The sequence below is a fragment of the Leptidea sinapis genome, chromosome 13 (assembly GCF_905404315.1).
Source record: "Leptidea sinapis chromosome 13, ilLepSina1.1, whole genome shotgun sequence".
Taxonomy (NCBI): domain Eukaryota; kingdom Metazoa; phylum Arthropoda; class Insecta; order Lepidoptera; family Pieridae; genus Leptidea; species Leptidea sinapis.
In genome coordinates this window covers 11828602-11851210 of record NC_066277.1, presented here as the reverse complement: position 1 = coordinate 11851210, position 22609 = coordinate 11828602, and the positions used below count along the sequence as shown (strand labels likewise).

The 22609-nt window shown below is 37.9% G+C and overlaps 1 protein-coding gene across 1 annotated transcript in view; it reads right to left on the bottom strand.

The window, feature by feature from the left end:
- Positions 1–4681: 4681 nt before the first annotated feature.
- Positions 4682–22609, bottom strand: part of LOC126967403 (uncharacterized) — a 107417-nt gene continuing 89489 nt past the window's right edge. The window contains exons 18-22 of the mRNA XM_050811850.1: positions 14754–14867; positions 14142–14265; positions 12097–12198; positions 10628–10855; positions 4682–8846 (exon numbers count right to left, since the gene is read on the bottom strand). Coding sequence (XP_050667807.1) covers positions 8708–8846; positions 10628–10855; positions 12097–12198; positions 14142–14265; positions 14754–14867 — 707 coding nt within the window. The 3' untranslated portion in view covers positions 4682–8707. The remainder of the gene's footprint in view (positions 8847–10627; positions 10856–12096; positions 12199–14141; positions 14266–14753; positions 14868–22609) is intronic.

Genomic DNA, 22609 nt, shown 5'->3' with positions numbered 1-22609 from the left:
CTATAAAAAATACAGTATTCTATATTTCGGTAGACATTCGGTAGTCGGTACACCACTACTTGTACTACTACTATTACATATTCTTTGACACCAGTCACCACCACTGACCTATATAAATACCACTGGACAGGCTGTTCCATATGTTTGACAGCAATTTTTTTGTGCCTATTTGAAGCGGCAATTGCGAACGTCCAGAGAACAAATTTTGACGTATAATAAAAATGACTGCGAAGGAACGTACAATACTCTAAAGTATTTTTGCATTTTGAATTAATTTCGTTCGTTTTCCGTATTATTTATACTTCAGGAATCAAAGTAATACAGTACACAATTTTTGTAAATATTTTCCCACCATCTTTCGATGTTTGCTGCAGTTGTCATCACTAGCTTTAGTACCGCAGACTCTCGCTACATGGCCAACAACGCCAAAATGGCGAATATCAAACAGGCAAAAAAGCACAGACAGCCGCCAGTCCGGTGGTAAATAGTAGAGGTCATGAGTTCACCACACAGTCGCAAACAAAGAGGATATAAATACTAGGTGTTTTCTTAATGGCCGGCAAGGCAACTGTGATTCCTCTGGTATTCCACTTAACACCAGGTGACCCGACCCGTACGCTCGTTTGTCCTCCTTTTCCATAAAAAAACCGTAATAAGAGGCGGGTCTGCCTAAGTAAAAATTGAAATTTTGACACAAATTTGAAATAGTGTATATTTGTAATAATTACAATATGGCGACGAAGTATAATCCGGCTAAGTTTGAAGGCGAACAGCTGCTTAAAACGTAGTGGAGTGGAGTTCGGCTATCTCCGTTTTTTACAAGGTTATAGTCGTCATCTGTCAATCTATCAATGACTGCACGTTACATGCAATCGCTTTATTCTTAGAGAGTTTCGCTAGGTTGGTGGCTAAGGCGCCGCAGTGACGAACGAACATTGTGTTGGTTTTGTGAGCGTGTCATTTGAGAATACTTTTATAGAATAATTTATTTAGCACTTGCAGATAGTTTCACGATTTGTTGATACGAAAATTTCGTCTAGCGATAGTAATTTGACTCGGAGTTTATTAAATGAGACACTTTACGGAGCACAAGGCGATATAAAATCGAATATGGCCCAGTACCGGACTGCGTCCGATGTTCGGCCGGACCAAATCAGACCATGACGTGTTTAGGCTATAATATGACGCCCTTGACGTACATTGGTACAATTGGTGCGATCGGATCCTGTACGCCGCACCCGACCGATAACTAGTCCAGTCCGAATTCTGCCTTCGAATGCGCAGCATGTAGCGATAATGAGTTTAAATGATATTGAAATAATTATTTCATTTTCATTTTCAGCCCGCACCAAAAGTACTACACAGCGAGTGCAAATTGCCTGCGCCCCGGAGTCCGTATCTTAGAGAAGCCAATATTCTGAACATGGAAAGCCGCAGGCTACACTTCGCTTGTATGATGTTTGGAATTATAAATACAAAAACGCCAGCATATCTCTATTCGAAACTGTTATGGGCAAATGAGGGCAGGGTGTTGAATTTTATAAAAAGGAACATTGTAAAGGCTTTGTCCTCCCAAGCATCACACTGCGGCTTTCAGGGGAAGTTTCAAGTATAATGCCACCAAGTTCTGGAATAATTTACCACCGCCGCTACGGGGTTTATATACAGTCTCGAATTTTAGAAAAAAATACAAAAAATACATATTAATGACCCATACCTCCCTACATCTCCTGCCTTGGTGAGCACTGTTTAAGTTTCATTGTATTATATAAAATAGCTACTCGTATTTATTATTATTTTTTCTTCCTTATATATTTACATATATACGTTTTTTATTATTTTTGTTATTTTCATTATTTATTTTTTAATGAGGTAACTGAAAATCAGTGTTGTGCTCATAATGTATGGACACAACTATAACTGAGTGGACTCCAGTTTTGGAAGACCACTGCCACATCAAGTTTTGCTTTTTGTTTCTTTTGTATTAAATTAACTAAGTTATTAGATTAAGCATATATTTTGTTCTCATTAACTTTTTTGTGTGAATGTGTCGGTTTTTCTTCCAAAATAAATTCATTTTCATTTCATTTTTTTTTTCTCAATTTTTTTTTTTCATTTTATATTTTTTCCATCATTAATTTTGTAAAACTTTACTGGTGAAAGTGTTATACCAGATTGTACTTACTTTGTTTACATTTTTCATATTATACTGTTTGTTTCCTTTGAATTTTAGTTAATAGTTTGTTTACATGAAAAAATAAAATAAAATAATTAGAACAGCCAAAGCTTTAATTTTAAATAGGAACACATTGCTATGAAAACTTTCGGATCAAAGCTTGTCTTCAATATTGAATCGGTACAGAATTTAAGGGTTTTTGTGGTGAATTGAGACAAACAATAGCATTGGCTGCCTCCAGGTAAAACGTCGCAACAATGCCCTAATGTGAAGCTGGACCCATAGAAAAGTGATGGTAATTGTTTGCTCCCTTCATATTGCAATTCTTTGTCAGACTCGGCAATGACAACAGATATCCTTAATACTGAGCTTCGAACAACGATGGTGAAACACACACTGAGTCAGCTCCAACTGGTCAACCGACCATCGCTTTTATTGCTCTAAGACGCTGTTCCGTTGCCCACACGGCTCGAGTGCCGTAAAAGCGCTACGCGACCTGCATTCACAAATTTCATTCACCAGTGGGAGGCTCCTTTGCACAGGATACCGGCTATATTATAAGTACCACAACGGCGCCTTTTACTGCCGTGAAGCAGTAATGTGTAAGCATTATTGTTTCGGTCTGAAGAGCGCTGTAGCTAGTGTACCTAATTACTGGGCAAACGAGACTTATCATTTTATGTCTCAAGGTGACGAGCGCAATTGTAGTGCCGCTCAAAATTTTTGTAATGGGCAGGGCGTATCAATTACCATCAGTTGAACGTCCTGCTCGTCTCATCCCTTATTGTCAAAACCGACATCTCTCTCTACTCTACTCGACAGTCCTGGCCCAAATCGACTAAGCAGCATTTCTTCCGACATTTTCCATTTCGTAAAAAAAATTAAAAAGCAATAAAGTGTCGATCTCAAAATCTCAGTTTCCGTGACATGGCAGAAATCGGAATTTGTTAATTTGATAAGTTAGTAGGTCTGTGGTACAACTACCGAAAGAGGCAATATGCAATCAATAATCCTACCTAACTACTAGTAACTTTCATATTCGAATTAAATGGGATTTCTTTTTCTAAAAATTGATGTCACAACCACTTCGGTAACAAATAGCACTCTGAGAGAGAAGAAACTCTCCCAGCATCCTTCTTTTGCGCTCTTATTAATAAAATATACAATATGGTACTGTCATTAACACTTCAATCTTTTATTCCTTCCTTTAATATGTAAACCCCCTTTTGGTTGTCAGATCATATTTTATGTCTTATTTAAAACATTTTAAGAGCTGTGGATTATTTATTAATTAATTAATATTATATCATAAAAAATAAGGTGGAAATATTTTACTAAATCTTTAATCCAATGGAACAATGAGTATTCATCATTCTACCAGTGGGAGGCTCCTTTGCACAGGAAGCCGGCTAGATTATGGGTACCACAACGGCGCCTATTTCTGCCGTGAAGCAATAATGTGTAAACATAATAATAATATAAACATAACAATAAATAACAATATCTAGTGAAATTACTGGGCAAATGAGACTTAACATCTTATGTCTCAAGGTGACGAGCGCAATTGTAGTGCCGCTCAGAATTTTTGGGTTTTTCAAGAATCCTGAGCGACACTGAATTGAAATGGGTACGGAGTATCAATTTCCATCAGATGAAAGTCCAGCTCGTCTCGTCCCTTATTTTCATAAAAAAATATTGATCAATGTATCAAGTATAATAACTTGTTTCAGCAGCTATCGTGTAACCACGGACAAGTGTAAGTTTTATTAGACATTTCTGTGTTGAGTGAGCTCATAGTCATAATAATGATGAACATTTCTCAGAGATTCCCCATCAATATACAGGAGCAGAACATCATTCGTTTGACTGAGCTGATGCTGACAGCTCCCATCTGGTGAGCCCCGCGACGCAGTAGTAGGCGTGGCCACTACCGCAACAGTCCGCACGCAATCACAATGTGATGGAACTTTGACAGGTTAATTGAAAAAGACAGCTCTCGAGTGAAGGATTAGCAAAAATTTTTGTGTAAAGTGGCCGATTCTCTCCCGGAGAGATGACTTTTGTCCCTCGTACAGGGACTAAAAGCAAGCTTTTCATCTAGGTGGGGAACAAAATTATATACGCACCACGTGAGATAAATAGGACATAGTCACTCACTTTCAATATTCTGCGGGTAAGAATGACCTACTTTTCTCCCTAGGTGCGTAATATTATTATTATTATTAGTACTATTATCACGAGTTAAACGCATACACAGCTGTACTGGTCATCTGCTAAATCAGAGGTGTTACAGATGAATTTGCGGAATTTGAGTGCTAAATAATCAGACAGTAAATTGTCTCGTGAGCCAAGTTCCAAAGGTCTCATGTCATTGTGATCGCGCGAAGCTTAACACCACTATCAAGGCACGAGCTACGTGCGCACACACTACACTACAAAGCGTGGCAGGACGGGGGACAGGTCGGGGGGAGTGGGGAGGTGTGTTACAAAAATAAAAATATCATGCAACGATAATTTGAGTGATTGTATTTCAATAGAATCATATTTGACTTGTTAGGTATCGTATCGTATTGTCCACATAACTAACTATATATACACGGGTAAATGCTGCGCTCTCTTACCATATAAACACCTATTAGAAGCTACAATTGATAATAATTACTATCTATGTGTTCGAGCCGCGACTGACACGAACGGCGGTCTGCGCAGTGCGTACTCCACGACGAGACATGAAGCATTTAGACCGACACAGATTCAGCTATTACCACAGACGGTGGCTAGGCCATGTGTAACTCTATATTATTGCTGTATCTACGACGGTCGTAATCATTATTTTATTGACCATTCTGACAAACATATCTTTCTCTCTCTGTGTCAAGTGCACACTACGGAGTTGCGTCGCGACGCTGACCGCTACCCGACTTTTGTCGGTAAACAACTTTCGCATTACATTAAAATATCAAACTTTTAATAAATTATTTATGTTAATATAAAATTATATCTACAATCCAGTCTACATAAACAATGAACCCAGTGCTAAGTACAATGTGTCAGCGCCGCGATAACACCCACCGCCGTCGTCACCGTCACCTCGACCTCAAATTATAAAACTTATAAAATTATTAAATATTTTCTTGACATTAATTTGGGTGATTATGGCAATTATAGTCGACCGTCACTAGGACGCGGGACGTAGACAGCTAAGTGTAATTCAAAATATTTTTCTTTATGATATTTTTCCAAAGCAGTTTTGTGTTAAATCAATTCCTTAGTATAAGTGATTTATTATTAAAATATAATACAATACATAATATATAAACCTATTTCCACCATAGAAAAAATCAAAGGTTCGATCAATCGTTAACGGCCAAATATTAGTTAAAGCCAGACGCGAACATAATTAGCGCTGGAAGATAACAACAGTGGAAATAAATTTAGTTTTAATTCGATATAAAAGCGACGAAGGTCGACGAAGTTTGTTTTGACATGAGAGTGATATCACCATTATATATACCTACAATAGCACAAAATTTCTATTTAAAAAAAATCTTTTTTTACAAAAGAGATCACTTCATAATATAACGTAAATACAAAAATGTAACCAATCATACAATAATATAATAGGGCAATCAATACATTCGCGGATGCGGTGTGCACCACTTTAAATACACCTGCTTTGTTCGGGCAAACTTTACCACAGCAACGCGCGCCTCCAGTAAGGATAGCGGCAACGAGAGATACAGCAATGAAATAAAAAATAACTACAAATACATAAGCACTAAAAACTATTCAACTGAAAAACCAGCACAGATTATAAAACAAACAATGGATTATAAAATATAAAGTTAACAATGTGTATAAATAGTTCATAATCACCAACATATTAAGTTAACTACAAACTCACCTATAAGACAATATTTATTGGTTAAATCGGTCAAGTTTGCTCTCGTAAACGAAGAACAAATTTAAATAAGAACAGCAAAATAGTATAATATATAAAAACAAACGCAACAGTACACAATATGTTGCACTCAGCCCTATCTTTAGCACTGGATCCCGTTGCCGCAATACTTAAAAACACATCGCTTCGTTGCTGTAATATTCAAACGGCTACTATAAATGGTTTGTTGCACTTCAACTCGCTTACAACTAGGTTAATATTAAATACTGCATCCGTGCTGCGGCGCGGTACTGGCTGGCGGGATCGACACGGGATAACACACGGCGTACCGATGTACATATAAAGTATAGCTCGACTAAATAAATAGATATAAAATATGATCAATAATTATAGAAGTGCAACTAATAAATGAGGCATACGTCGTACACTATCGAACGCAGCGCCCCCTATGTGATATGCACGCAACATTACTATGACTAGGTCAACGGAGTGGTGCTCGGCTGACACCGGCTCAGCAGTCAGCACACGGCAGTGCTAGGTGTCGTCAATGACGTCACTGACGCCTATTACCTTCTACGCTGAACAGACCACTACGAGTGCGTACCTTATATATATAGAGACGCAATACAAGGCGACCCGAAACACCTTTGTTTTTAACCGACTTCAAAAAAGGAAGAGGTTCCAACAATAACAATAATCGTTACTAGAATTAGATTAATTAATTAGATTGTATAAAAAAAAGCAATTATTTTCATACTTTTTAGTGCATATTAAATTTATTTTTTTGAAATAGTGTTTTTGAAGTCGTTTGGTTTTTTTTGTTAATTTTTTTTTTTTGTATTTCCTATAAAAATAGAAATATCCTTCCCAAAGCACTTCGAACAAGAATTTTTATTGGAAACAGATGTCTGAAAATATTATTGAATTAACGAGAAAAATATTATTGAATTAACGATAAATATAACGCAGAAATATATTGGCACGACAATTACATTTACTATTATGAGAAATTGTAATTTACTACCAGCTTTTCCTTCAATGTGCAGTTAAGAGAATATATACAAATGTATTTATTTTAATAATCAATAATAGCCCCCTGTAAAATAAAGGTTATTATGAACTTTGAATATATAATTTGAATATAATTGATAAATGTGAGAATCTTTCTTATTTTAATTTCGATATAGATAATAAAATATAAATAGAGTGATTGAATTGAAGTTGTTTGTTCCTTTGCCAGATCATTTAAGATTGCATTTCTCATTATAAAATTTAAGTTATATATCTAGTTACATTAAAGTATTAAAGATATGCAAAACCGTTTATTGATATCGATAGAAGTTATTACAACGTACGCTTTAGCGATCGGTTTCGGAATATTTCAAAGCGATCACAACTCCGCCGCATCGCAGCTAGTTGACAGAAATGTTTTCTTATAATTTCGCATGTATTGCGTCTGCATATGCTGCTTGTAGAAAGGCAATGACAACATTTCTAAATTGATTCAGTTAAGATGCGCCGTTTGGGCATAACAGTATTTCTGATTTTTTGGTCAGAGTAATACCTACTCAATATCAAAATAAAAAATATAATTTAAGTAGGCATAAATAGGAAATCACTTTGCATAAGATAAGTTTGTTCAGCGTATATAATAGACGTCAGTCCTATTGTGTTTATCAATTATAACACAACATATGTAATAATTTACCAATTCCGGAGCATAAAAGAAAAAAAATTTTAGTATTTCCTATACCAAAAATTGTATATAATTTTCTTAGAACAAAATTATGTAGAAATATTTTAATATCGTGTATTTTTGATGCTGTTCTCGCGTTTTAATCATTCAATTATTGGTACGGCGCCATCTAGCGTCACAGCCGTATACTTTTTCCAATTTTGCTGCTCAATAACGTAGGAACTTATTATATTGCACTCGACTCGACATCAATCCCGCAGTACGCCGAATGTATTTATGCATCAAGTGCATAATTTGAATTGAACTTATTTTTACATCAAGCGTACATAAGCGTACATTACATAAACTAGTCTATAAGTATAGGTACATTATTAAAATTAATCGTGAGGTGCATTAATAAATAACCTAGGTTATTTTTTTTCGGTGTTCGCAAACTTTCGTCACACTTTGGCCCTGACGAAAGTATTTAGCAAAACAATTATCTAAATATAATCACAATTACTTAATTTTAGTGTCGCATCGGAGGACAATCAATTATCATTATATGTAAAGTACATCCGACCGACCCCGCGCCCGCACGGGACGATCACGTGCCCGCTTCACGTGTTCAATATTGAAAAACTATACTCGACTGTTACATAATAAATTTCATTATTCAGAAATACATTATTTAGGTATTTAAACAGAATACTTTTAAAAATTCGTGCAATTATTGCCGTATTTGAACATTCGCAACAATTAGTATTGTTAGTAATTTTTAACAAAACTCAAGTATAGTAAATGCCGGAGTTATAAATAACTATGCCAGCGACAAGAAGAACAAATTCATTTTTGACTTGACCGTCCACATGATGGAATGTGCAGGCTTGGTAAGCACATGAACCGCGTTTACATTCAATAATAATAGTACACGCGGCCGCAGACCGGTCGCGCGTCATAGCGCGGGCTGCGGGTCGCGGTCCTCACCGCGCTCGTCGTCCCGCTCGTAGGCGTAGGGCCGGTAGGGCCGGTACAGCGGCAGCGCGCGGTAGGCGCCCGCCTTGTCCCGCGCGCGCTCCTTCTCTCTCTGCTCCCTGCAACGGATACCGACCGTCAGACAGGGCGTGAACCCGTCCCGAACGAGTGCGAGGCATAAAAGAGACATTTATTTTCTCAAAATTGATTCCTTCTAGAATTATTTTATATATAATTTCTAGTGAAACCTAGTGAAATTACTGGGCAAATGAGACTTAACATCTTATGTCTCAAGGTGGCGAACGCAACTGTAGTGCCGTTTAGAATTTTTTGGGTTTTTCAAGAATCCTGAGCGGCACTGCATTGTAGTGGGCGGGGCGCAGCAATTACCATAAGCTGAACGTCCTGCTCGTCTCGTCTCTTACTTTCATAAAAAATAATAATGATATACTAGATAGGTCCTCCTACCGCTTCGAAAACATATGACGCTCTCAGACAAAAGAAACGGCGCAACAAACTCTCCTAGCATTCTTTCTTTGCATTATTTTTGGAGCTTACTCCTTAAGATTCGATTTTCATATAAAGCGCCCGGTATGAGGAAAATATGGAGAGTAAAACCTACACATTAAATGAGATAGTAACGTTTTTCTCATTTAAATAAAAACAGACTTAGTCTGCTTACAAATAAGGCAACAATTAACATTGTATTTTACTGTCGGCCACCTAACGCTACCTTTGCAAATTATATTATTTTGCAATAAGAAGTGTTGTATGTCACTTTCCAATGTACGTTACTTTCCTAAACTTTATTAGATGGCGTTGAACCACAGACACCCCATCTAAATTCAAACTAAATATGATTTGAACTTAGATAATGCAAGCTGAGAGAGAGACACTTGATGAGCTAATTTATTAGCTTCTGCTATATGTCTATTTGTAATCGACTCCATTGGACTCGATTTTGTTTAGTACCTGTTTAAAAACGATCGTTTTTGAGGATTAAACTCCAGTCATGCGTCAGAGCTGACACACACACTTTTTTTTAGATAAAATATACAGTACGTCTTTGCTATTGCTATAAAATAATCACAATCTAGTCCAAGGCTGTCTGATCACTAAGATATTCAGCTGTGGAGTAGTAGGATTTACTGACGCCTGAACAGTGGTTGAGACTATAAAGTGTATTATACATTTACCCTTAAAGCTTTTATGTATCTTATGAAGCTTACTCAAATTAATTACAAGCAATCCCTTATTTCTAGGGTTATAATAATGAAAATCGCAATTAAGAGCACTATATTAAATTTTCATAAATGTACTGACAATGAGCAGACATAATATTTTGTGACTCTTGTAAGGTCCAGTAGTCTGTGATTCCTATAAGGTATTTTCCCTGTACAAAGAACAACGTCGAATGAAAGCAAGCGAAATACCTTCCTTCACTTGCCTACACGCTTTATTTTTCGTTCGTTTGCTTTATTTCCCATTGTTCCAGAGCCAGGACAATAAAAAACTATGCATTATTTAGGATGCACTTAATGGACGGCAAAGAAAATAATAAGAGATGAGTTTCACAGCCACGAAGGTTATTTGGTTATCGTTCTGCTACATTTTTTGGAGGAGCAGTCTCCGATGAGGGTCGGTTCTATGTTACTTTTAGAATGGTAATAATATCATTGTGTTTTATAAATGTGATATTTTACACTTATTGCCTCAACTCTCCCAGGCTGCTGCAGATCGTCATCCGTTTCAAGGGAAATATTTGAGTTGACATGAGTTGAGTAGCAAGTCGCAACGCATCCAAAAATCACCTCAGGCTCGACTTTGCTGGCCAGGGCGGACGCCACCAGTGAAGGCCAACATACTGTATATTACGTATCATATACATTCAATGAGTCACCTTTCCCGTTCCCGCTCCCGCTCGCGCTGCAGAGCGAGCTCCTTCTCCCGCTCGTCGTGCGGGTGCGGGTGCGGGTGCGGGGGCGCGTGCGCGTGCGCGTGCGGGTGCGCGTGCACCAGCGGCAGCGGCGGCGCCAGCGGCGGGTAGAGCGCGTAGGGCGGCAGCCAGCCCACGCCCATGCCGCCGCGGAACACGCGCTCCAGGTACATCTGCTCCTCCGCCGCGAGCCTGCGCACACGACAACACACTTATTAAAATTGAAAACAAAATTTTATGGACGATGCGGGACTCGAACCCCCGACCTCTGGCGTTCCGTGGAGGTGCTCTAACCGACTGAGCTAACCGTTCGAGTGACGTATCGTCATAAACTCTTGTATGCTTTCTTCAGATTTACAAGAGCGAAATCTGAAGTCAATTTCATAATATGCAAATATTGGGGTTCAGCAGGTTATCAACTGTAAAGAAGATCTTGTAGATGAAACCACAACCTGGGAGTTGAAGAAACCATACAAGATTTTATGACGATACATCACTCGAACGCTTAGCTCAGTTGAAAGAGCACTGGCACGGAACGCCAGAGGTCGTGGGTTCGAGTCCCACATCGTTCAAAAAATTTTGTTTTCAAATTTTATTTGCGTATTAAATCCTAGAAGTGAGGGTTATTTAAATATGTTTTTAAATAACCCTAACACGAAAACAGCTTAAAATGCTCCAAAAATGCTTTCACTAAAACTATTTCGTTGTTTGAATGCACCTGAATAATAACTGTTAAGTGAATATCGTATCTTAGAAGTGCAGCCAGCCTTTAATAAGAAATAATGTAATGGCTAAATCACATATTTGGGGGGAAATGGGGTGAGGGTAAAATTTTCTTCTTTTTGACATGATATCCGGCGAAATAGGGCTGCCAATATCAATCCAAATCGAGTAGAACAGAATTGATTATCGCTGATTCGACGAGCCACTATTCGTTATGTGTTCAAATACAAATAGCTGGAACTGGGGAGGTTCGGCTAGTGATGAGAGTAGTCCACATGTAAACGATTACACCTTTTGCATTTGAGTTAGAGGCGGTGGCTTGAACTGATGTACCGACTCGCATTACTGCCAAGCTTTACAGGGACCAACGTTGTCTTGCCTTCCAGGTAAATACAGAACCGAACGAAGTCCATTACATCGACGCCAAGTGCGCCGATACAGACTGTGTCCGTTAGGAGCATGCATCAAAACAAGGGGATACAACAAAAGTTGATTTTTGGTAATAAACGCATAAACTTCTTGGAGTTGAGCTGGGTTAGTAAGATATTGGAAAGAACAGCCCGCATTTCAGACACAAATCTCTCGGTTCTCATCAACGTCACACCTTTAATTGTCTGCATGATTAACAGACGACCCCGATGGAGACCGTACTCCATTTTTGCACATGTGTTAGTTGGTTAATAATGTGTGTTGATACACTCAAGACTCACCGGTACTGCAGCGCCGCGCTGGAGTACAGCGAAGGATGCGCGTAGGGCGAGTATGCGGTCGGCTCCAGCAGCGGGAACGATGCGGCCGCGGGGTGGCTCAGTCTGCGTACAACAAGTGTCAAAAATATAATACCTAGTTGCATTGAAATGGATAAGAGTGTCTCTGACGAATTTAATTCAAGTAACTCGACAAGAAGTAAAAAATAATAAGTTAGAAAAGCGGTGTCGCAATAGGCTAAACTGTTTAGTGTCGGTTTTGGTTTCCGAATTCATATGTACATTTATCGACGCTTTAAAACTACTAGGCTCCGTATAATTACTAAATCTTATAAAGCGGACTGTTATATTTTACAGTAAACTGCCAAATGTTTTTAAAATATTACCAATTAAAAAAAAATTAACATCTAACTCCTATTATAATGTGAAAGATTATTCAAATGATAAAGATAGTTGGGATTAATGTTTCTATATTTATTGTTAATCAATATTGTTACACTCATTTGAATGCTATTGTAACTTTTGTACTTCATCCTGACTTGCACTCAATAACTTAAAAAGTTTTACAGTGGTTTTTTTTTTAATTTGAATTTGAAATTTGAATATATTGTGGTCAGCAATGTTCTTGTGATTCCTCTGGTGTTACAAGGGAGTATGTGAAACAAAATAATATACAAATTATATAATATTTTCGTGATTGGGTGCTATATTTTCCACATACACATGTGCATGTTGTTGGGACAGAATGCTTGTGTACTCTGACCAAAATTTATTGATGATAAAAAAAACTTCCTCGATTATCTACTGCAACATCATCAAGGCTGTGTGTAACCAGATAATTATTTTAATCACAATTGATAAATAAAGATTTTAAGGTTTCTTTACAATTATGAGTAAGTACAACGCTATGTCAATTAATTTCATTTTTAAAATTTGAAAAATGTTCAAAAAAAAGTGTAATAAATTAACAAACAAACAATATATACAGAATTTCCACGTATGTATTGACTCATCACGATATCTCAGGAACCATAAGGCGGAGAGACTTGAAATTTGGTTGGAATATATCTTTCGCCGAATTACTAAACTAATAAACGGATTTTAATAGGGATTTATTCATGGAGTGCAGTGGAGTCCAACTTTAGAGATATTAAACAGTATTTTATTTATTACGTGCAGAACAACGTTTTTTAGTTTCTGGTATACAACCTTTTAATGGTAACTCTTATACAACAATAGAAAGTGATCACCGCCATCCTTACTATCTTGCAACACCATGAGAATTACGGGGGCGTTGCCGCGGTTACTTCGACCCGGTATGCACCAAAGCGGAGAGGAGATGTTTTTTCATCATTCTATAGAATTCTGTGCCATGTCGAGCGATCAAGCAGCGCGCTTACTTGACTGATTTCAAGTTCTCACAGCTCACCGCTCTTCGCTTTGGTAGAAATAACCTGACAGCTTCGCGGCTTATTTCCTCTCATCTACTCTCCTCTCCGCTTTGGTGGATATTGGGCCTAAGGCAGGTTTACGCATTCGTTTACATGGGTTTTGCAGCCGTTCCCACTATTCTATCTGCAGATAGAGATAAATTATTAAATTTTACTGTCAATAATCTGAAGCAGTCCCAATATACCCGATATGTAATTTTTATCGTCCCTATATTGGGACGCGTGAATTGTAATTTCCATACAAACTTCTATCACTGGTAAGCTATACGTCCTCCCATTGACAGACAGCGTGTATGCATAAGGCGAGTTACCCTCGATAAGTTTATTGGGACAGAAAAGTCAACGATAGTTACGATTTTTATCTTAAGTAGGCCACAACCGGAGATAGACTGGCAAAAGGCAAAAGTCATAAATTGATTCCTTTAGAATTCTTTTTGATGTCATTTCTAATATACTAGTATCTAGTATATTAGAAATAGTACCGCTTCGGAAACAAATGGCGCTCTGAGAGAGAAAAGCGGCGCAAAAAAACTCTCCCAGCAATGAAAAATGAAACAACTGAATATTGGGAACGGCCGTTAGTGAATGCCAGCTCACCTGTCATCTGGTCGGTAGGGCTGAAAGCCGCTGGCAGGCAGGTGCTGCGGCGACGCACGCTTGGCCGGCGCCGGCGCGGGCGCGGGCTTGTCCTTGGCCGCGTCGCGCTCGGGCCCGGCCGCTCCTGTACACTCGCGCGGTCAACGGCGACACTACCTCCCGCATCGTCGCGTGCATTCAACACTTTGCGTTCACGGTTACGTACAAAGTGCTCAATGCGGTCATACACAAACACGACTTATTATTTACTTTAAATATTAATTAATTTGACTGATATACACAACATTTATTACAATCTTTGCCTGACAAGTATAATAAGTTGTCGAGTGACAAAAAAAAACTAATAATTTATCATAAATAATTATAAATGGTTGTATTTAATATTTTTAATTACATTGTTAACATAACGCTTATAGTTATATCATATAAGTTCACATCCGTAAACACCTACAAATTAACCTTTTTTACAGACGTATGTTTTAACCCTCTTAATGTATACTTTTGAAAAAGCAATAGAGCAGCTTGTCGTTGCTGTTCCAACTGTTTGTGACACTGCTACCCTAATGCCAATGGAAGGGAGGGACTGGAGGGGTGAAAGCGACAGCGACTTACCGTCTTTGACGTCTGGACCAGCGTTCTTGGCGAGCGTTCGTAGCGCCGCGGCGAAAGGCCCGCCCTTGTTGGGCGGAATGTCTGTTCGCTTGGCGACCTTACTTGCACTCACACCTGGAAAGATGAATTGATATAATGATATATTAAGTAACACAAGCAACTATTATCATTTAATTTTAAGACTTATAACAACATTATATGGATCTGAATATAGGACTATATGTTATAAAATAATAGCAACGGGAGATAAACAATGGAAACACTCTTCAAGAGTACAAAACATGTTTTTTAACTGCATAAACTAATCATATCAATGTTTATTTAGACGAAGATTTATATCATTTATGTCATTCTTGCTAAAACAACAGTTTTATTTCGTTATATCATATAACAACAGATACGTTTTGGAAATCCTTCTTGTAGTGGTAGCACTACAGTTATAGAACTGCTACGTTTTTCAAACCTTAAAATTTAAATTAAGTATTATTGCTAGGTACATGGTGTGTCTTTACATCATCTACCTATACGATCCCTGGGGATTAAACTGATTTGAATTTGGAACATGGATATTGTTAATTAAAGGTTTAATTGAATGAACAAATTACAGGCTGAAGGACAAGTAAACCAAGCGCGAAAAAATGTTTAAAAAAAAATGTTTGTGAAGTAAATAAAACGCGCGGACTAATTCTGTGTTCCGACATCGTGAGTAATCTTATACTCATATCCGGATTCAACTGAATTTGACAAAAAATATATAAATCTACAAATAATTATTAAATCTACAGAATGTATAATCTGTATAGAACGATACTTCCACTTCCATAATTGTTCAAAATAAACATTAGCCTCTAATTATTTCTGTTACTTATAATTGTTCCCGACTGTATGTCAAATAAAAATAGTATTTAAAGTAAAAAACATGTTTTGGTTGAAAACATAATAATATAGTCGAAATGTGAAATAAACATCAATTCCTGCCGTATCGAAAATAGATGAAAAAATTATATTAATTAAGAAAAATTTTATTTCGCAAATTGAAAAGTGAAATAATTTTATCAAATTAATGTATTGTCATCGGTCCCCGATAAATCTACGAAGGATCAAATAAGCACTCAAATGAGTCGGTTACAAACAAACATCCATGCAGGTGAAGCTAATAAAAGATCAAATCTAATTTACATCATGAGCTGCAACTCATTTTCTCATAGAGGTGATAACCTCGGGAAAGACACTATTTTAAGCCCGAGTGACGTACTTAGATCCCTCGCTGCGCTAAGGATTCTATTTTAGGATCCCTCGCTCCACTCTGGATTCAAAAAACACTCTCGCCTTTTAAAATAGCCGTTTGCTCCCTTAGCGAACAATCTATTTTATCTATTGTGTACGACTTGAATATTTTGTCAGACAATTCTGTTATAGTCTGAGGAGTTTATTAGTTATTAGTTTATTTAGAACCTAAAATAGTTGCCCATAAGTGATCTGTATGCTGTGCTATTTCTAAGACTGGGTATTTTCTAGTTCTCATGCATTTCATACTTTTTAATATATTTATGCCTATGTTTCCCAGTACACATATTTGTTTGATAGATGTATTATGATGGAACCGTAGGTAAGTATATTTATTTCTTAAAACATATCATAACATGCTTATTTATTTTTCATAATTTAGCAATCCTGGACTTTAATAGTGTGTGGTTACACTTCTTGTCTTATTTAAAGTATATTAGTAGTTTTAATCGGACTATAGTTACTATTATTTCAGTTAAATTATTTAATCATTAGCTTAGGTTACCTATAAAGGTAACTACACTTATTTCCAATAAATAATTAAAATTATTTGTATTTTCAATGTTTGTTGAGTTGAGTCCATGTTTATCATAACTTTCGAACTCTCTCTCTCTCTCCAGTGATATTAACCCAACACTTATTTGTTTAACAATTCACGAAATGTGCAAATGTTTTTGTTAGCTGGTAAGCTCGTTAATGATGATTGTATTATATAGATGTATTCTAAATGAAATAATATATAAAAAAAACTATTTTAAATGGTGATAGCCGTTAAATTTAACACAAAGAGTCAGAGTTTCGTTTAAAAAATTAAGCGAATTTATTTTTTGTTGTGTTAAGTGGCCAGTTCTAAAACCTTTCAGTGTCACCCTCATACTTGTTAAGTTCCTCAAAAAACAAAATCTTGGAAAATCGCCACACATCCTGGTGAGGTGTTGTGAAATTGGACGGAACGGATCAGGTCTAGAATAGTCTTCGGTAACGCCAAGTAATCGAGCCGTTCACAATAATGTTGTTGAGGAATTAAGCTACATTAAATAATGACAGCGTAGATGAGAGGTCGTGATCCGTGTCGCGTCGCTCGAATGACCCCTTAATTGACCCCTTCATTGAAATGCCCCGTGCTTGCTCGGTTGACCCCTCAATTGACCCCATGCACCCGTGGCCCCGTGTTGATGTGTGGGAGCACATTGCGATCTCACAACAGAATGAGCGAGGTCTTCGGGTCACGGATACACCATGCGACTGCGCCTGTGCCAACGCTACAGGCACGGTTAATAAGCCATAAAAGGCAGTTATATTCTGACAATGGATTCCTATAGAATTCATTTTGATGTCATTTCTAACACTACCACCGCCTGGGAACCAAATGACGATCTGAGAGAGAAGAAAGGGTGCAAGAAACTCTCCCAGCATTCTTTTTTGCGCTCTTTTTAATAAAACATACAATATAAAATATTACCTTTAGTACTTAGTGTGATAATAATACAGACACGACTAATGATTAATTAATTCGCTCCGCGTGACATAAAAAAAAACTCTTGCGGATGGAATTTCTTTAAATCCGTTCTTAGCTGATCTCTACTCGGCGAAAGGAATATTTCTACTCAAATTCAAATCTCTACGCCTTATGGTTCCAGAGATATCGTGATGAGTGACTGTATACGTGGAAATCTCTTATATATATATATATTATACATAGTCTCGTCCATTGGTTGTTGTGGTACAATAGACATAGGTACGAATTACAATAGACTTACGGTAGCTGAAGTATGATACAAATAAGTTAGACTTGACCAACAAACGCGTGCGCATCGTATGTAGCTATATGAATACTTTTTGACAATCTTTAAAAGAGACTAACGGCCGTTCCCAATATTCAGTCTATCTCCGGTTGTGGCCTACTTGAGATAAAAATGTAACTATCGTTGACTTTTCTGTCCCAATAGACTTATCGACGGTAACTTATCCGTATCCACGCTGTCTGTCAATGGGAGGACGTATATAGTTTGTATTATATAAAATATATACTTTGTATAGAAATTGCAATTCACGCGTCCCAATAAGGCGATAAGAATGACTTATTGGGTATATTGGGACAGCTTCAAATTATTGACAGCTAATTACTGACAGTGGAAGGTAGTAATTTATCTCTATCTGTAGATAGTATATTGGGAACGGCCGTAAGACTGTCACTGGCTAACAGACAGAATATAGCTAACTATTATGTATTAAGTAAGTGTATTTAATGGACCTCGAGTTAACCTAAGGGAATGTTGTCCTTTGTATTGATTTACTCATCCACATCAAATAACAAATTGAATACGGACGGACACACAGACCGCGACAGTCGTCCACTTGACCGACCAATTGACTCTGCTTACCGCGCACTTGTCTCTCGCCAGTCGCCACGTACTTCGTGGGCAGTGCGTCCGTCCATCGCTCAACTAATAGTCTAACACATGGTGGGATTTGGTACGTCCGGACCATCGGACGGTCCGGCAGGCGTGGGTGGTCGCCTCGCACCAATTGGTCCGCCGTCGTGCTCGGTACGGTCCGGACGATACTAATAATATTTTTGTACGGTGGATAATGCGACATACCATCAAATATGGTTCGGTAGCAGACCGCGTCCGTTGATTCGGCAGGACCAAATCCGCCCATGTGTTTAGGCTATTATCGTCCTCCATTGTAATTCACTCACACCTCAACGACTGACAAGCAAGACAAATGAGCCGCACTTACCTGATGTAAGCGATCATCGCCGTCCGCGCTTTAAAAATACTACAACAAACTACAAGAAATATACTACATAACCGTTTGACATCAATATCAGTCAAACTGTGGATGGGCGTTGACAAAGAACATGTCAAAATATTTAAGTATTAATTTCTCAGTCTCATACGCACAACACCGTATAAAATACGTAAATGTATATTAATACAAGGATATGTACGTGCCATTGCAATGAACCACGAGTAAGATGAGCTTATCTAAATATAATAATAGTGACAGCTGCTTTAAGCACGTGGTGATGCGTGAGCCACAATAGCATCTCTTAACGATGGTACACATGTGTTAATAATAAATTGAAATTAAAAATGTTCTAACCACTCAAAAAAAACAGTTTCGATGACGACCCTTTATTGGGACAACATTCCTATCATTCGCTTGAACATGACCCATGAGGAGATCCGCTTCTGCATTACCACTATGGGACCAGTAGACACACGCGTATAAGCAAACATAGGATCGATAAATGAAGATAGGTCCCTACCCTCTAATGACGACACAGAGACAGCAACTATCCTCCCTATCGGACACAGATATCTCGGCATGATGCATAAAATTATGTCTTATAACGATATAAGATAACTCAACGCTACGAAATCGTTGAGTTATCTTGAAAGATAACTTGCGTCTCCGTCAGGCGTTTCGTCTTGAAGGTACACCACCAGTTAGACGGAGCTTAAGAGATTTAACTATGAATATTTGACTCTCGATTAAGTGCATCTAAAAATCAGTTAGGTAACAAACCAATTGAATCCATTATGTAGTGTAGGAGTTGGGCTTAATATTGGCGAGTCGAGATTAATCCACACAGAACGAATACCAAACAGCAAATTCCAAGCGAACAGCTTGAACAACAAAAAAAAAGTGGGACACACACACCAATTATACAAGCTGTCAGCAAAGTCCATAGTGTTTTTTGATATAATTGTGACCGTTATTGCAGCACTTAAATATATTACAATCCTATAAAATGAATTGTACGGTATTCGTAGTCGTTACCCTATTTCCGTTTCCGATGAAATGTGATGTGAATTCATAGTACCGGGACCGCCGAGCCTGCGTCGCTTTATAATATAAATACGAGCACCCTTGCGAAGTTTATGTTATGACGTTTGTGTGACAATAGTGGAGATAGATAAAATCGAGCGCGACGTGGACATAAATACAGGAACAGTTGTTTGAGGGTAGCGGTGCATATCGTGTGAGAAAACACAATAAAAATAATATAGACAACGCGTAAGCCAGTATCGAAAGAATTGTAATTAAAGTATTTATTATTACTGAAACTTTTTAAAAACGTTTTCGAACGGTTCTGCGCACTTTCTACCTCTTTTAAAACTAGTTTAATCAGGATGTCCCAGTGCGAATTAAGATTCAATGTTAGATAAAAAACAGAAGATGCTCTACAATCTACAATAACAAATCATAATCAATAACGTATACTATAATATAACTTACTTGCCCTACATTTATTGTACGCTCAATGTACTGTCAGATCTGTTTTGTTACTCTGTTTATTTGTGTGTGTTAGTAACGAGGCGAACATAACGTTCAGCTGATGGTTATTGATACGCCCTGCCGATTATAACGCATTGCCGGTCAGGATTCTTGAAAAAACCAAAAATTCTGAGCGACACTACACTTGCGCTCGTCACCTTGAGACATAAGATGTTAAGTCTTATTTGTCCAGTAATTTCACTAGCTACGGCACGTTTCAGACCAAAACACAATAATTCTTCACATGACTGCTTCACGGTAGAAATAGTCGCCATTATGGTACCCATAATCTAGCCGGCATCCTGTGCGAAGGAGCCTCCCACTGTTATTCATCGATTAGGTTACCAACTCCACTTTATTGTCTGTTCTATGATATATGATCTGTTCATTCATGCCGCGATAGTGATTTTACCCAAAAGTAAAACGTACGGTACGACTTTCGCATTTACAAATTATGTATAATACACTAGTGTAGCACTCTCCATCTCCCGGGTTCAGGGTGAGCGACAATTTACGTAGTGTAGTGAAGTAGTGAGGTGAAGCGGCCTCTGCTCGAGGAGCCAACAGTGTGTCGCAGTCACGCCACAACAACGGTGGCGGGGCGCGGCACACTGCACGAGCAGTAGCGGGAATTAATTAATTGATGTCGTAAGCCAAGGAGCTTATAAAATATTGGCTTCAAGACATTGACTTTGTCCGTCACTTATGAATTTTGAGCATTTTGAGCACATGCAAGACATTGATTATAAGACCTGGATTAAGAAGGCAGGAAAGTCAGTCTTAATTATTTAAGAAAATTTAAATTAATTAGAAAATACAAATGAAGTTGTTCCCAATATACTATCTACAGATAGAGATAAATTACTACCTTCTACTGTCAATAATCTGAAGCAGTCCCAATATACCCGATATGTCATTTTTATCGTCCCTATATTGGGACGCGTGAATTGTAATTTCCATACAAACTTCTATCACTGGTAAGCTATACGTCCTCCCATTGACAGACAGCGTGTACGGATAAGGTGAGTTACCGTCGATAAGTTTATTGGGAAGTTACGATTTTTATCTCAAGTAGGCCGCAACCGGAGATACTGAATATTGGGAACGGCCGTAGTAGAAGAAGTAGAAGAAGTAGAACGGAAGTAGTAGAATTGGTGCAACTGGAACCATAGTTGAAGATCAAGAGGGATAGATGAAGTAGCGCAAAATCAAATGCGACGTAGCATCAAACTTAGGATTTTCGGAACTAAAGTTACTTAGTTATAAATGGTTGCAAAACTAGAAAATTCCAAAGTTTTCGTCAGTCTATGTTTTTAAAAGTACAAGTAAACATGAATAATTGAATACTTTCAAATTGAAATATTTTTGTTGAAAATTGGATGAAATCACTTATTTAAAAAGTCAAAAACTTAACCATTCCGAATGAGCTGAGAAGAATGGGCAAGAAAGCTTACGGCCGCAGCTGTGTTTTTGGTTTTCGTAAAATTTGCACAAATATTTTATTAGTAAATATCATACAATTATTGACAGAGTGAAGCCACGGGAACAAACGGAAGTAGGCGCCCACGTGACACGATCTTGGCTGCTATTATTAAATTCAACAGGAGTAATCCTACAGATTAACTCTCGACACAGCACCTTGGAATAGGCGGTAACAAGGCTCCTGTCTTTGTTGCCAAGCATCTTACACCTACCAATAAGAACCTTCATGCTGCTACTCAAAAAAAATGTAAGGAAATAAAATATAAATTTGTCTGGGTACAAAACAGTCGCATCTTCGTTAGATCTACAGTGCCTTCCTTGCTAGAAAACCGGAAATACCAAACATTTTCGCTGGTAATTTGCACCCGCTCCAGTCTCACAGCTTGGACCGAACACATTTGGCATACTCTGCGATTTCCATCACACGGGTGCGGGGCGCGCTCTGTGCGAGGCATCTGCCCGCCCATATCACCCTTACCTCACACCCCTTCCTGCCCCCCTACAAACACTTACACCACAAACAGGCCACTTTGCTGCTCACTGCTCACTCGATTTATTACTCCGACCGACCAAACGAGAGTGGAGACGTTAACGCCATTTTGAGGTCACTAGTTACATAAATACTTGTTATTTGAACACATTTATTTTGTATACTAAGATTGAACTTTTAGAAATTCTCAAAGAAACTGCTTAAAATCTCTCAGTATTTATATAATACTTGATGCGGAAATAAGTCTTGTCTGTTTGTTACCCTTTCTCTTAACTAGCCGAACGATATCAACAAACGAAAGATTTTT